This window comes from Poecilia reticulata, chromosome 3 (genome assembly GCF_904066995.2).
Source record: "Poecilia reticulata chromosome 3, P_reticulata-male-v2, whole genome shotgun sequence".
Classification (NCBI taxonomy): Eukaryota; Metazoa; Chordata; class Actinopteri; order Cyprinodontiformes; family Poeciliidae; genus Poecilia; species Poecilia reticulata.
The window spans coordinates 2,226,164-2,243,348 of record NC_088832.1 but is presented as its reverse complement, the minus strand read 5'-3'; the positions used below and the strand labels follow the sequence as shown (position 1 = coordinate 2,243,348).

The 17,185-nt window shown below is 39.3% G+C and overlaps 1 protein-coding gene across 1 annotated transcript in view; it reads left to right on the top strand.

Annotated features, from left to right (window-relative positions):
* The window catches only part of LOC103462246 (neural-cadherin), a 353,789-nt gene that overhangs the window by 173,242 nt on the left and 163,362 nt on the right, over positions 1-17,185 (top strand). Inside the window, exons 8-15 of the mRNA XM_008404906.3 lie at positions 1,850-2,022; positions 6,380-6,548; positions 6,650-6,820; positions 7,546-7,718; positions 8,561-8,728; positions 11,565-11,814; positions 13,420-13,547; positions 13,668-13,854. Coding sequence (XP_008403128.2) covers positions 1,850-2,022; positions 6,380-6,548; positions 6,650-6,820; positions 7,546-7,718; positions 8,561-8,728; positions 11,565-11,814; positions 13,420-13,547; positions 13,668-13,854 — 1,419 coding nt within the window. The remainder of the gene's footprint in view (positions 1-1,849; positions 2,023-6,379; positions 6,549-6,649; positions 6,821-7,545; positions 7,719-8,560; positions 8,729-11,564; positions 11,815-13,419; positions 13,548-13,667; positions 13,855-17,185) is intronic.

Below are 17,185 nucleotides of genomic sequence, written 5' to 3'. Positions count from 1 at the left end.
TGCTGCGTGTAGTAGACGCACGAAACTAGGATAAAAACACAATGATCATACGTTTTGGGACTTTAATCTGTCACATCAGTCCCCTTGGTCTGCTAGGCAAAGATAGAAGGATGAATAGCACACACACATGCGTATCTACAGTAAGCGCATATATGATTACAATTTCAGGGTCGTAGCTGCAACAGCAGTCAAATGGGGACATGACAACAGTGGCACCCGCCGCTGTCTCTGAAGATAAGGAGGATGTAATAAGTGTGTCCACACTTTTGGCCCACACACACGTTCACAAACACACAGACAAGGTAAACAGAGCGCGGAATGATGAGATGCATACAGAGTGGAGGAGAGTCATTCAGAGCACAGAGTGGGATGCAGATGAGACGCCTACAGCAGACTGAAAGAGTCCGTCGGAGGAAGGGAGAAATGGGATGCAGCAGCGCTACAAAGGGAATACCAATCAATTTAACATCGGGCGGTCCAAATAATGACAAATGGTTGAGATAAAAACGGACACAGAGTCATCTTCTGGCATTTGTGGAGAGAACGGTGCTTTAATTTAGCTCCATGCACTTTGTTTGACTCATTTGTTGTGTTTACCCTTCACCACAAGCTAGCAGAACTTTTCCACATTTGATTTGAAGTGAAAAATTTCAGTGCGGTTAAAAGCAAAATCTGAAATCAGACAAAGGTAACTTAAAGGAATACAGAAACATTCTAAAAATTATTTCGATTATTAAGGCCACCTGGCCCAATGTGCAAAAAATAATCAGCCCCTGAACCCTTTTCTGCAACGACTATCAGAGGATGTTTGTGGAGTCCTTCTCATTCAGATTCATTGCAAGGCTTTTGAGCATCAGCATCGTGTTGGAGGTCCCAGCATAGCACCTGAATCAGATTTAAGCAAAGTCTTTGACTAGACCTCTTCAAAATCTTCATTCTGCTTTTTTTGAACCATTCGAAAGTGGACATTCTACAGTACTGTGGGTCATTGTGCTGTTGGTTGGGTCAGATTGGATTGGACTTTTTGGGTGAAAAGTTTGGAGTTGGTCCATTCAAACAGTCATGATGTTGGTTGCGTTTTGAGAAAAAAAACTTAAGTTTGGTTTTCATTGGCCTGCTGTGTGAACATTGCCCAAGGCAGAAAATCAATATGGTTTGGACTCTGAAAGGTAAAAGGTTTTCCATTTATTGTGAATTTTATGAGGTCTCAATAAATGCTGGTGGTTAATCATTTTTTAATTAATGATAAAACCCATTAAACTGTTAAAATGTCAATAAAAACTGTTTGTTTCAGCATTCTATAAGTGTTTCTTAAAATTACATTATATTGAACAGCTGTTCAGTCCATGCAGGATTTTGTGATTGTTTCTGTGGATTTTTGCAATTAAAATCACAAATTTCGTGGTGCTGTTTTCGAAATATTTTTGTGAACATTTAACAATATTTGTGCTAATGTATGATGCCAAATGTGACTTTTTATTAATCACCATAAAGATAACTTGACATCCAGTAGGGCTGAACAGTCACTTATACCCAACGTGTTTGGCCAGTTTAGAGAAAAATTAACAGTAAAATTAGAAAAGTTTTTTTCATTTTGCATGAATTTTGTGGGTTTGTGAAAAACTGAAGGGACTTATTGATGTAATTTGGAGTCCAGAGGGCCACATGAAAAGCCAGATTTGGCCTCCAGGCCTTGAGTTTGACACATGTGATCTAGTAAAATGAAAAACCCAGGAAGGCTCTACGTTCGTTTGAGGTCGGTCATATTGAATAAAATGTCTGAACTCGATCCTCCATAAAGACGTGTGGTGTGCTAACTGCTGCCGCCGCTGTGTTTGTTTGGCTGCAGGTTTGATCCGGCTGCGCTCCAGCCCGCCGCCTCGCCTGCAGGGCGTGGAGTACGTCCTCAACGTCACGGCCACAGATGACAACGCCTCGGGCGGGCCGCAGGCGCTGGCCTCCACAGCGCAGGTCATAGTGGGAGTGGACGACGTGAACAACAACAAGCCCGTCTTTGAGCAGGTACAACGCACCATCACGCGTTGGCGTTATTGAGTGCGATTTTTAGCTCGTTCCACTTCCCCACATGTTTTGTTTTCAGCTTCCACAGCCGCTCTGCGGTTCTATTTCACCTCTCCCAGACAAATCTAAAACGTTCCTCTCCAAGTATCGCTCCGCTGCCTTTCCATCCTGTGGAAGTGTTCTCCATCATTTCTCTGTATCCATGTCTTTGTCTTCCTATCTCGTCACCTCGTTAGCCCCTATCTCTCTCCTCTACAGGAGCGATTAGCGAGCAGGACCCTCATCTCTTTCCTCGCATCTCCATCCTACATCATCTTGGTCTTTTAATTAAGGCTTTAAGGGATGTGGGGGAAATCCCGACCGACCTGCTCTAGAAGAGCTGCCTCTCCACCAGCTTTTTTTTTCTTGCCATGTTTCAATTTTAAATGAGGTGACTTTTCAGCCCCCTGAGGTATCCCGAGCCAAGAATAGGAGGTGTGTGTGTGTTGCTGCTGAGTAAAGCCTCCTTACTCTCTTGTGGGAAGAAAGTGAAACGGGAAGTGTTTTCCTTTCTGCTTCATATCCTGTTAGCCAGGCAACAAGAAGACGAAGGGGGATTCTGTGTCTTTAAAGGGATAATGTTGGACCAATGGAAATGAGCCGCCAAAGTCAAAATTAAAAACCAACCTCACTTTTAAGCTGCTAATAATTCCAAATTCGTTTAGATCGGAGTCACTTTTGCCGTGTTTTCGTCTCTCGCTGAAACGTTACAGCTGAAAACACGATGAACTGAAACTTCACGCTCAGTTCTCTCTCGGGGGTTTTCTGTTGTGTATTCCACTTCAATCGCTCTTCTCTTCCTCTTTAACCGGAGGCTGATTGAAAAAGACAAACAGTCTCCTGGCACCTGACATTTGCCTCCTCCAAGACAAACTGAAACATTCAAACTATCAGCAAAACTATGAAAGTATGAAAAGGTAAGAAGTTGAAGTTAAATGCTTTCAATAGGGATGCGATTAAAAGAAAGTTCTGGAATGAAAAACGATTAAGTGTAAGGTGAATTTCAAAGGTTTTCTCAAAGAATTTCTTAAAATATTTTGTTAAATTACAACCAAAAATGTGTTGTGTTGAGATTTTATATGATAGACTGACTCAAAATGTGTAACTGTGGAAATATCAAAAGTGATAATGGACTGAACAGTGCTGCATGAGAGCTTCAAAGTCTGTTGATTCAGAAGGAAGACATTTTAGAAAACCACTGTTATTGAAACAGTTATGTGAAGGCCAGCGGGGTTTGCTAGAGAATACTGGTGAGCAAACAGAACCATTAAGAAAAAAAACGGGAAAAGAACAATTTAAAGCACACTGCAAAACCACAAAATCTTTTTCCATGTGTAACAACGTCTGGAGTGAAATAATCTGCCATTGGAACTAGTACTTTTTTATTAATATTAAGAAAGTATTGACTTAAAACAAGCGCCTATATTTTATTGACAAGTTACTTTATCAGTTAGTTTTGTTTTATTTTAACTCTACTGAGATATTTTCACTAGAAACTAGAGCAAAAAGTACTTGGTAAGATTTTGTGCTTTTGCAGTGTGCTTTAAATTTTTCTTTTCCCCGTTTTTTTCCTTAATGGTTCTGTTTTCTCACCAGTATTCTCTAGCAAACCCTGCTGGCCTTCATATAACTGTTTCTATAATGACATGAAATGACACACAGGTGGACTCTTTTTTTTTTTTTGCGCCTACTGTATTTATTATTTTCAATTATTTTTTAGTTGTATTTCAAAATAGAAAGCATTGCACACATCCGGTTTTCATTTTTCTTCCACTCCAGTCAGGCACCATGGTCTACTACATAATGTCTCAAGTAAATATAAATAAGTTTCTTGTTTTTAATGTGGCAAAATCTATAAAAGAACGTAAACGTGAAGAACACCATGGCTCATTTACAGAAGACGACCCGGGTTAGTCTCTGTGTCCTCTGTCGCTCACAGTCAGCATCTGGACAGTGAAGCCGGCAGAAGCCCTCATCTTGTTTGGATTCCAGATCTTTGGATGTGCCGCAACCTCTCGGGCCTCTGGGCAGCATTCAGTAGACCAAGACGGCAAAAGAAAGAGACAAAATCACAGAAAGGTGGTGATTCGGAGCATAACAGGTTCTTGTATTTCCCAGTGGCAGTGGCACTACAGACACACAGCCACTGATTGCATTCAGTACTAACCTTTAGTCTCATGATGTTTGCTTCGTCAAATACTAGGAATTTGTAACGCAACACGAATGCTGTGGCTGTGGGGCTACAATGCTCATTATGTCACTTTATATAATAATATTATTGCATTTATCACCAGCTATTACAAAAATGCAGAGGTTAGTCTTTTTTAAATGATTTTTTAGAAATGATAATGTTATAATGCTGCGTTATGTAATAAACAGTAACAAACCATTGTTTATGTTCATCCTAATCAGTATCATTTCATGTTTTTTTTGTTGCATTTTTACGCCTGATTTTATTACTATTACATTACATTACTTCATTACCACATAATGAGACATTACATGGAAGAACAGATTAATATGATAGTGTGATTAGTAATTTTATGACAGCTCCCATTGCAGCGTTTACCCGACGTGGTCAAATGAGAGAAATTAATACAAACACAACAATCTGATGTGATGAACTTATTTCAGGTTGATTTGAGTGAAAATCACCTCCAGGAGGAATGTGGAAAAAAATGTAATCTAAGGATGAACAGTGATGCGATCAGACTGATCAATTTCAGGTTGTTGTCTCGTTTTAATGCTACATTTACATCAGAGAATTCAGCTGGTTGTCATGGTAAATACTAGTCTTTGATGGCTAAAAAGGTCCTGACCAAGGGATTTCAAGCTAAGTTTACTGGGCGCGATATATTTGGACTGTTTTAAATATAAAGAAATGATAAATCAGTGACCTGCAGCAGTACATGGCTGCAGACATGGGAGTTCTGATTTTGTTGCGTTTACAGTGTCCCATTGGACTGTTATTGAGACGGCATGAATCTCTAACAATTTACATATTTAGCAGTTTGTTGCTTGTTTTTTTATTATTATTATTATTATTATTATTATTATTATTATTATTATTATTATTATTATTATTATTATTATTATTATTATTATCATTTTTCAGTGTTCAAAGTTAATAATATCAATTCAATAGTTTACAGGCAGAGTCTTGTTCACTGTACCCTGAATAATCCCACTAGACACCGAGCCTGACACTTCACCTGCTTAATGCATCTCATTGCTTTTTTTTTTGTTTCTTTGTTTTGGTTCGTTTTCGTGTAAACCATTTGCTCTGAATAACCTGTGAACAATTTGTTTCGCATTAACAAGCCATTTGTGACACACCGCACTCCGCGTGACCCTCTGGGTTAATTGTCTTGGCTGAGTAACTTGATCTAATTCACAAAGTATTTGCTCCCTGTGAAGAGGGACGAACCAAACGGAACACGAGTGGATCTGAAAACGAGGCGGCGCCAAGGGAAGAACGGGCTGGATGCCTTCCCTAAAGCGTGCAGGGCATCTGTACTTCTGTCAGACACCAAAAAAAAAAAAAACACGAGTTGAGGACTAAAGAAGAATGTGAGAGCTGCACAGTGGGAAATAACAGCAGAAACGTCAGCACTGTTGAAATGAAGAGAATAATACTGCACATGTCTGACAACTTCATTGATGGATCTAAACAGGAGAAAAAGAATAAAAAAGATCAAGTACAACTTCTTCCAGTGAATCCCACTGGAGCAACTATAAGTATCTAAAGCTTTTGTGTCACAAAGAACACTAATTCTAATATCAGTTGTATATTAATTGATTACTTAATATTGGCTATCTTTTCTGCAACATACACTGTAAAATATTACAACAGCATTAATTATGTCTGCTAACTTTTACCCCTTAAGTCAAAGAAATATAGCAAGTTTTGGAATTTGAAATTAAATGCGTTAGTTTGTGAAAGATAAACTGAAATTGTGTGTTTTTTTATTTTTTTAATTAAATTTGTTAATCTACTTTGCTATGTCACTAAGAGTTATTTATACTAACTTAAGGTTTTTAAGTGAGCAGTAAAAACACTAAAATAAAAGGGAAAGAGTGGGAACTATTTTCTACCATTTCTTCTTGTGTGGTTTTATATCACATGTTCATTTTCATGCACATGTGCATTAAATATAAATTTAGTGCAAGTCTGTAATGCAGTTCTAAATAATCCGAAAGAAGCAACTTTACCAAACCTTTCTCTTTACTAAATAGAAACAATCTCCATGCAAGCTTTCTATTCTACTTTTATTTTTTTATTACACACCGCTGTCTCTGCTGTTTTCTCTCTCCTCAGTGTCAGCAGTACAGAGAGAGCACAGCGGTTCTGGAGAACCAGCCGGCGGGGTCGTTCGTTCTGCAGGTTCACGCTGTGGATGCAGACGAAGGCTCCAATGGCAGGGTCACATATGGCTTCATGCACAAAGACTCTACAGTTCCTGCATTCAGTATCCACCCTGATACTGGTACGTAAACTCAACTGGCAGGATTCTGTCATCAGATTAATTTGAGATAATCTGGTGCTCTCTGCTCTGTTTGATCTGCATTGTCCCCCTAACGTTTCCAGGCGTGATCGTGACTGCCAGGAAATTTGATCGTGAGCGTCAGCGGGAGTATGCGGTGACAGTGACTGCCACTGACCAGGCAGCCGACCCCCTGATCGGCATCTGCCAGCTCAACATTCTCATCCTGGACCAGAACGACAACAGCCCGAAGTTTGAGAACCTCCGATATGAGTGTAAGAAGAAACTGTGTGTCCCGTTGAGTTTGTGTCCTTTCCTCCCCATACACACATGAAGGGCCTTGGGCTGCAGGGTACTCTTCTCTAACCTCACAGCCTCATTGCATCCTGGGCCCTGATTCTATTGGACAACTAGGACACTCCCACTTAAGACATCCTAACCCTCCATCACCCCCTAAACACAGAGTATTACTGTTATATACATTTGTTATTTGTCAGTCCTTTGGGCTTTTTTTCTCTTTCTTCAGGTGTAGAAGCAGATCTCTGGTGTGTTTTTCTTGTGGTTTCTCTAAAGTTTACTTCCGTGAACAGAACGCTGCTGTGTGTCGTCTGCGATCTTCTTCTTTGCATGCGGGTCACTTTGGGGTTATAAACCGTTCACACAGATATCTGATTGTGGTCACATCATGCAGCAGTATGAATGCCAACCCCCACACCCTAAAAAAAAGCAGATTTCAGCAAAACAAATCAGAATTGAGCAATAAGACCTGCTGTGTGAACAGTCTACATCATGTTGTCAGACAAGTTATTTCTTTAATGTCAGGCTAGAAATCAGGTCTCACCAAAAATGTGGTCATTCATATTATTATATTATATTTAAATTTGTTAATGATCTGAAACGTTTGGAGACAAAAGGAAAATGTAGAAGGAATCTTTAAAGGGGCAAATTTTTTTTACGAGAAAAATATACTAACAACTCAGAAACGTCTGTTTTCTCTCAGACTTCCTTCGTGAGGACACGATGATCGGAACTAGTTTCCTGCGGGTGGCGGCCCATGACGATGACTTTGGCAGCAACGCAGCCGTCACGTACACCATGTCTGGTGAGCAGCCGGAGTACCTCAGGGTCAACCCGCTGACGGGCTGGGTGTACGTCAACCAGCCCATCTCCCAGGTAAATATGAGTCGAGTTCAGGCTGACACTTAAATCGGTGGAAATCGAAAGTTCAAGAACAAAAAAGCTTTTAACATAAACTAATGCTCTGTTACTTGTACGAAAGCTGTGCAGAGCTAATTTGTGAAAGTAGCCAAATAGTGGTTTAAAAATAAAGTAAAAAAATTGTTGAAGTGTTAAGTGTTGCTACTCGGTCGCTGATGACACTCAAAAGTTCACTTGCAATAGTTTCTCAAGAAGAATGCCTGGATATACGGTCAAAGGTAAGAACTTGTTAGAGGATAGAATTAAACGTTAGTTTGTCACTAATAAAAAAAGATTTTAGTCAACCTGAAGCAAAGAGAGAATGTTTGTATCAGCACTTTATTGCTGACAGTTACGGTTCTAACTTCACCAGAGCCCCATGCCCAGAGGAGGCTATCTGATATCTGCTTCCTTTTTGTCCTTTGCTTCACTACCAACAACAAAGAAAAATCAATTCTGTTTGGAAGAAAAAAAGAGAGGAAAATTCCATGTAACGATTTCCATACTCCACATCTCGGACTCTTCCAGGACCAAGGGGACTGAAAATTTGTATCCTCAGCACCTTGAAGCTCCTACTAACAACCCAAGTTTCTTTTTTTTCTTTTTTTTATTTGCTTTACATCATCAAACACACAACAAAACTCTTAATTCAAAATTGCCTAATTCACAGTAGTCTGCTATACAGAGCTGCTATAAAGCATGCTGTTAGTCTAGCACACCACACTCTTTACCCTGCAGTTTCTGACATAAAGTCACATCTTCAGCCTTTTGCTTTCTCTTCCTGTCCTTTAGCCTCACTGCCTTTACTCTGTCCACAGAGGACATACATCACCAGGGAGATTGTAGCAACAGACGGAGGAAACAAGAGCAGTTCGGTGGAACTGGCTGTCACCATCACCAATGTGAAGAACCAGCCTCCACAGTGGGAAAAAGACACTTACAGTGTGGTGATACCGGAGAACACAGTTCGGGACACGCCCGTCGTGGTACGTCGGACTGCGGATGTTGTAGCGTGAACTTGTTTGCTAACGTCTATAAAGTTAAAGAAAAAGAAACAAAAACGTAAATGCCAGCTTGTTTGCAAAGGAAGAATTGCACAGAGGGTTTTCATTTGGTGATTCCTACCTGTTTGGTCTGACGCAGACCAACCACTTGTTTAGATGCACCTGTGCAGTTGATTGTTAACAGAAATCAGCCAATCACATGACAACACCTCTAGTTATGGAGGCATCAAGGCATGGTGAAAATGACTTGCTGAAATGAACTTGAAAATTTAAATTGATTGAAATCAGCACAGATCAGTTGCGTGTAACGGAACCAGGTGATTATAAGTTTCACCGCCGCTTTGAAAACCGTGCACAGTCAACATCCCCCATCGACATGTCGTCTCTGGATTATCCCATCTATCTTACTGCTTTTTTTCCACACTACCAAGATATTTTTAATGAATTAACATTTTTTATTTTATTTTTTTCGTTTCTAAGACTCTCCTGAAAGTAGCCCAGTCCATTAGAGTGGCTGATGAATGTTTTAACTCCTTGGGTGGAGATAAAGATGGAGAAAGGTTAGTTTAAATGGGAATGCGCGCCCTTTATTGTGTTTGTGAGAGACGCTAATAAAAAGAGGAAGACAGAGGAAGGTCCCAGCGGTGCCATGCATTAATCGAGATTGCAGCTCAGAGTTGATTCGGCGGTTATGGAGAGATGCAATGACTCTCGGTTGGCTCTGATTCCTCTGCCTTGGACAGTTGAAGTCTTTATGGCCTAAATAAGCACACTGTGTGCTCTGACACATTTTGCTTTGCAGGGTGTCTCATTATTGCCGCCACTTCTCTTTCCAGGTTGAAAGGATGCATGTGGGTCACCTATAAGCAAGCCGTGTCAATCCCAAGATGGCTTTCTTAATTTTAATTGGCTTGTATGCAGCATCAGCTGTTGAATAGCCTCATCCTTAATTAGTGTAGGTGGAAAGCTGCATTTGGATGCGAGTGTGTCTCTGTTTGATCCCACACAATATCAGTTGACTGCTGTTAGATTTAGACAGTTTGGAGCTTTTCTATGTTCGCTTTATAGGAGATGATCCGTTTATTATGCACAATTCAGTTGTAGCTTTGCTGTTTGCATTTAGAAGGGGTTCATTTCAACCAATCAGCTGGACTTTCTAAGATAACTTTCAGCCAATTGGATTCTGATTGTGACTGCTACGTATTGGATAAGTAGGACCAAATTGGAATTGAACCTACCGGGACCCTTTATATGCCACTGGACTGTCATAGATTTATTTGTTTATATATTTTTGGATATATAAAAAACTGGATACAAGACAAACTGACTGTTTGTGTTGTAAAAGTCCCTTGGATAACCTTTGTCTTTTTAATTGGTGCTTAGATTGAATTTTATTGCTGCAACTTAGTCTCAAAATTGTTAAGTGTAAGTGTGAAAATTGTTTAAATGCAAATCAGTATAACCTTTTAAGCTTTGGTTTTGTTTGCTAGTTTACAACACACTGTGAGAACATTCCTTCTATATTCAGAAAGTGACAACTATTATGATGCGAGTGTCATCATGCTGCATAAGTATGCAGTTGAAACTGCCACTGTCTGACAGCATATTGCTATTTGCTTACTAACAAGATATCAGGAAACGATGTACTTTATTTGCTGGACGTTTACGTGTAATACTACATTTTTTAGTATTATTTCTGGTTTTGTTCCACAAGCTTTTCACTATAGTTTGCTGGAGTTTTGCCCCAGGTCTCCACAGAGCTGCTATATTTGTATTCTACCTTTCTGATACACTGTTTCATCTCTACCCTTGTGGAACTGAGGTCATAACTTTGTGATGCCACCCACCCCAAAACCTTGACTTGCTGCTTTGTAACTAATTTAGCTAATTCATTAATTTTAGTATCCATATAGTTCTAATCCAGTTGGATGTCCCGTTTGAGCTCAGCCCTTTACTTCCTGGCTAATGTTTTGAAATGCTTAATCCATAGTTTTTTTGTTGTTGTTTTGTTTAAGTTGCACCAGTCACTCCTACATATTAAACCTTTTCCTCCAAATGCATGATGCCCAAAAAAGTCAAACACTTGAACTTTGGCTTCATCAGGCCAATGGACGTGTCTCCAAAAATGAATGTCTGTGCCCCTGAATGTGTTGGAAACTCAAATGCGACTTTTTCTGTTGGTATGCAGAAAAGGACTTGTTCTTCTTCACAGAGTGGTGTTTCAGCCCTGCCACGTACAGGAATTGTTTTAGTGTGGAAAATGACAACATGGTGATCTCTGGGGCAGGCTGTAGAACCGTCTCCTTCCTGAACATGATGCCTAGACATGCCTGCAGTGTTTCCCATGTTTTTTTTATTTGAATAGATGATTGCAAGTATTTTACGCATATAGAAATTGGACCCAAAGATTCAAGAAAGATGTGTGTTGTTAACACATCTTAACATCTTAACATTCAGAGGTGTGTCTTTATTAAACCCACATGTTTTAAGCTAGAGGTTTATATTAGCTGGGACATTGTCATTTTGGCTTTCTTTAACTGACAGACCTATGTAAATATTTAGCTTACTCTAACTTTTAGCAATTTTTCCTGATTTCCAAACAGCAAATATTTAATCTCCTGCGATGCCTGACAGTGAAGATAAAAAGGGTTTTTCACTCAGCCTGTGTAAGACTCCAGTTTCTACTGTGGTTTTAGTTTTTTCAGGTCTAATATATTGAGTAAGATGTTTAGGTGGGGATCATTCTACATAAGCCATCTTCTGATATTGAAAGCTTACCTTTGCTTTTGTCCTCTTTTCTTGTTTCTGGTCCATAAAGACCATCAAAGCCACATCCCCTCTTGGTGATCCGAGGGTAACGTACAACTTGGAGGATGGAATGGTCCCAGAGACCAACATGCCGGTTCGCTTCTACCTGACTCCCAATCGAGAAGACGGTTCAGCCTCCATCCTGGTGGCGGAGCCCCTGGACTATGAGACCACCAGGAACTTTATTCTGCGGGTTCGCGCTCAGAATGTGGCAGCTGTACCATTAGCTGCCTTCACCACGGTCTATGTGAATGTCACAGGTAAGTCTTTATGAAACATTTCTGTTCATTGTGCTTCTTCCAGAATGTAACCTATTATTCTAATAATCAGTAGGTGCAGTTCCATTGACCATATCATTTTGAAAATAAATTGGCTAAACGGATAAATCCCAACTATAGAATAAACTTGTTTTTGCAATAAAATGTTTTTACGCTGAGATGAAGTGTATTGAAATTGGTTTATTTCGCAAAATTTCGATGGAGACACTTTCTTGCACATGATCACCAACTGGATGTTGTCACTGGTGCAAACTACTAAGAAGACGAGGACGATGATGTTTTTTAATGGTTTTGTTCATGTGAACAAATTTATTCACCTGTGATTTTCTTGAGTTTTTTATTTAATGGAAACACCGCAATTGTGAAATTGTGTTCCTTTTCTGACATCAGTGAATATTGACAAAGTTTGTAATGGAAACTCGGCTACTGTGAGTTTGTTGGGGAAAAGTAAACAAGTCCCCCAAAGTGATGTGTGGAGCTTAGCCAAGTCTTTATTAATATTGGAAACCACAGACTCCATTCTTGGTGGAAGTCAAAATGACAGACGGGTTGCAGCTCAAACAATAGAACACCGGATCAGAACTTAACTTCAGAATCCTTTCAGAACACGTTTGATCACAATGCACAGTCTCTGTTGCCCATGTAAATACTGACACCATGTTCACTGTACCATTTATGCCTATCTTTATTGTTTGGTTATGTCTTTTACGTCTGAATTAACTTTGTTGACGTGAAGTTTTGAAATCCTGACCTTTCTCATATAGGTGCCCCTGCATCCAGTTCCTATAAAGCTTGCACTCACACACAATCACACACACACACACACACACCCACACACACACGCACACACAATCACACACACACACACACACACCCACGCACACACACACACTGTTCAGTCACATTTGTGCTTAATCCAGTGAGAAATAATTAATTCTCACAGACCCTCTCTTCCCCTACTGTCCCTCTTCTAACTTCCATTTCTCTTTTAGCCCTCCCCGTTGTCCGTATCTGTCTTAATAAGAAAGCTCTTTGACTTCTCCAGAGGCAGTTATTCTGAGGAGGAGGGGGAGGTCTGTAATGGATTTAAGACCCAATTTTTTATTCATAGATTAAGACATTTGCTCAGAAGACATGGGAGGAAAAGAGGCTCATGAGGCAGCAGCAGATTTAATGTGTGGCACTTTTTGAGTACAATCTGTAATGCTTTTGGACATTAATCTGCTTTGTTAAAATTGGATTTTTACTTTTCTGAAAATCTTTTCTCTTGTTTTGCATCTCTTATTGGTCTTCAGTAGAGAGGTTTAACGTGATGTTCTGACTTCTATCAGTTAAAGACAAAAGCTGCTAATAGCCACTTTATATTCTGGAATTATGTCACTAAGAAACAAGGTTTATTAGAGACAAGCTGTAAAACTTTAGTTAATTGCATTTCTCTAGTTTTTGTGTACTGATTTAACATTTAATGTATCTGTGGCCCAGTGTCAGTCATTATAGGGAAGAATGCACTTCTAAGAGGTTTGATCTAGAAGCATTTTCTATCAAGTGCTTCTGACTTGAAGGGAAATTGTCTTTTTCCATCTTCAGATGTTAATGACAACGTTCCATTCTTCACTTCCTCCATCTACGAGGCTTCAGTCACTGAAGGAGCAGAATCAGGAACTTTGATTTTCCAGGTATCAGCCAATGATCTGGACCTGGGCCTTAATGGCAAGGTAAAAAAAAAATTCACATATTAACTGATCACTTTAGTGTACAATCTTTGACAATAAATACATAAAAATGCCTGTTGCTTGTTTTAGACCCGAGGTTTGCTTTCCCACCTTTCTTCTCAGATTTCCTACTCGCTGCTGGAGGACCGCAGTGGGGATCACAAGTATTTCCGCATCGACTCGGAGCTGGGCTTCATCTACTCTCAGGCTGTGTTTGATAGAGAGACCAAAAGCTCGTACCTGTTGGAGGTTCAGTCTGTGGATGGTTGGGAGTCTTCGCGACCAGGAAAGCATGGCCAACCCAACTCTGGTAACTTAGAGTGACACTTTTACAGCTCGTCTTTGTAGGAGCAGTATTATGTACAATTTACTCTTTTGAGCGCTGCATCATGTTATAATGTTATTCCCTCATCAAAAACACACCTGCAGCGTTCCCTCCTCTCTGTCAGAAGTACAGGTTTAGTGTGATCTTATCCTTGTGTCATTGCCATGTGTCTGGCAGAGCAGATAGTTGTGCACAGGACTGGTTGTACATGATCTTTTGTCCGCGGCTTGCTCACAGATATGGTCATAATGATTGACAGTGGAGAATTACAGTGAGAATATGAAAACTGCTATTGCAAGAACAAAATGACATGGAGAGCAAAATATCAGATTTGTTTTTTTGAAAATATTCTGACTGTATTTCTGTATTTCTTCTGGGTACTCAATCTTTTTCGCTGTGACAGGGGATCTGTTAGGAGCTGCAGCTACCCAAGATGTTTCTACGTCTAGCTGAATGATATTACAGAAGGAAAAGACGTTAGTTTCTCTGGGCTCACTTCAGCTACACTTTCAGATGTTTAGTGGAAAAGAAAATAGGAATATTATAATCACTTAAGTCCCACTGTGACAAAGCAGGATGTTTCTATTCAATTAACTGTCCAATAAAAATTTGAAATCCTAAAGAAACAACAGATGTAAACTGTAAACCAGCGGTGTCCACATTGTGGCCTGGGATGTTGTTGAAGGTGCTACAGCCCTCCCTCTAACTCTCTTCACTGAGAGGTTATAACCTTTCCTCTAAAATGTTAACACCTCCCCATGAGATCACATTCATTAAACGGCTTCTCTCTGCCTATATTTGGTCCAGGTTATGATTAGTGACTCGTATGGAGGGACGTAGTTTTAATCTGGTGCTAAGGCAGCCGATTGACACCGTTACTACATTTTCTGTTCTCCTACAATCGAAGACAGTGACACCAAAATCGAATGTCTACACTCATCTAAATTGGCACATGCTTTTTTTATTCAGTAAGGTTTAGCCAGAACTGATTTCAGGAATGATAAAAAATTTGACCAGTTATTTCAGTTGAATTTTTATTTATTTGAGGCAATAATATTAAAATCTTAATACAAGAGAACATGTTATGTACAACACACAGTACTACTATTTTAAAACCTCCACCTTACTTTTATATTAAATAGCACCACATCCATCCAGTGACTTTTACTTAAAAGCAGACTTTATTTGTAAAAATACAGGATGTATGCATGGTTCCTAATCATTTTCAGATCACAGTTCCATATTTTTCAATACTCAAATGTTCAGTGTCTTGTCTTTTTTGGCATATTTTTAAGGTATGAATACTACTCTAAGGATATTTCTACAGTGGTCAAGCATTATCCACTAATAAAAGCACAGACAAAATGAATTGTAGGAAGGTAAAATGAATTGCCATACCGACGAATGCTGTTCCAAACTGTATAGGTCTTTCTGTCTAAAGCTTCATGTTAAGTTGACATACAGACCTTAATGAATAAATAGAAAAGCTTCTTCTTGCTGTTTATGAGTATGCTGTGGAAGCTATGGCAAATAAAATGTTATTACATCAAATTCAAAATCCTTTCATAACAGGAAACAAGATCTTGGCGATTGCTTTTTCTTTTGAAAAACAGAGCAACACAAAGAACTCGGTGCAGCAGACAGCTGCTCTACAGACTTCATCTAAGCCTCCAAATCGCGATCGAAGGCAGTGTTGATGTTTATTTTTCCCACATCTGCTCCGTCTCGATCTCTTTACTCAAAACCAAAGGGTATCTCCCTCTTTCAGCGTGTCAGCCCGATCCCCCCTCTTCCCTATCCCTCTCTCTCTCATTTGCTGCCAGATGAAATGCATACGTAGACAAGAAGCATAGCGAGATGATGAAGAAACAGAACAGCTGTTGAGACAGAAGGATGGATAAGAAAAGGTGATGGTAGGAAAAAAAATCCTCAAAACAGACCACAGTCCATAATCCTTCTCCAAAAAACACCAAAGACTTTGAAGGGCGTTAATCAAAGCAGAATGTGGATGACTTAACTTAAGGACTGCATTTTACTGTCAATTTTCAGCACGAATGCATCAAATGTTAAACTAAGTTGTGTTTTTTTTTTTTTTTTTTTTTAAATCATCATTTTTTACCTGGTGGCAGCAGAAATCTTAAAGAGATCAATAATAGGAGGATCAAAAGTCCAGTGAAGATCTGTAGATTAAAAAAAATCATCTAATATCTCACCAAAAATAGATAAATGAATTGTATAAAAAGTTACAAAAAAATGTTGGAAAACCAAAAGGCAAAACCTTCCTTGATTGTAATCTCCAAAGTGATCAGGCATCACTGCATTAGAAACTGTGAGAAACCTACTAAGACACGGCTGTTCGGGATCACAGCGACTGGTCCCTGCTGTTAGTGAGGCCAGTTAACACATTTAGAAGGAAGACTGGGAAGAAAAAAGCCTACTTCCAGTTTTCCACAAGTCTTTCAGGTGACTTAGGACACAAAGAGCACATGCTGTGTTGGATTAAAACCTGTTAGAAGCTGCAAAGATCTGTGACTAGAACAGAGATGAATTTCTGAGTTGCACCTTAAATATACAGTGAAATGCTTTAGATCAAAGCATATTTATGTGTTGCATTGACCCAGTCAATGTCCAGATCTAAATCCATGTGAAAATCCATGGCAAGGCAATGAATGTATGTTTCCCTCCTCTCCTCAACGTGGCAGGTTGTGGGCACATAAAAAAGTTAGCTCCTTATTTAATCCAAAGATTTAATCTGTTTTTACAGCATAATGTTGCTACTTCTCTCTGTGGAACAGTCAGCTGCCAAAGTCAAAATCGCTCCACGACCTTAATGATTCTGCAGGGCTATAGTTAGCCAGTTCATAAAGTCTGACATTATTGTACACTTATGCTCCGATATGCAAATATCTAAGACTCTGTATGTTTGTCTGATACTAATCAGGCTGCTGGGACTGGTTGGCAGAAACGTGTTACTGAAGTTAAAAAGGGTTTTATGGAGTTTTTAAAATACTACTTTGTTTCTGAAGAGCAGAATTATTATGTCAGCTGTAATATTACAAGCACTGTCAGAATGAATATTCATATTTTTTTTGTCTCTCGATCATTCTCGGTTAAATACAAGGTTGAAATGATTGAGCAAATTATTCTTGTATTGCATTCTTGTAGAAGCAGTGCATCCGTTTCTTTTCAAAAAGAGGTTTGTATTTTTTATGAATCACCATTGATTATTAATATCACTTCAGGTTTGGCATTTGTAACAGTGTAAACAGATGTTAAATATTAAGAAGTGCAGGAACTACAGAGACACTGGCAGTAA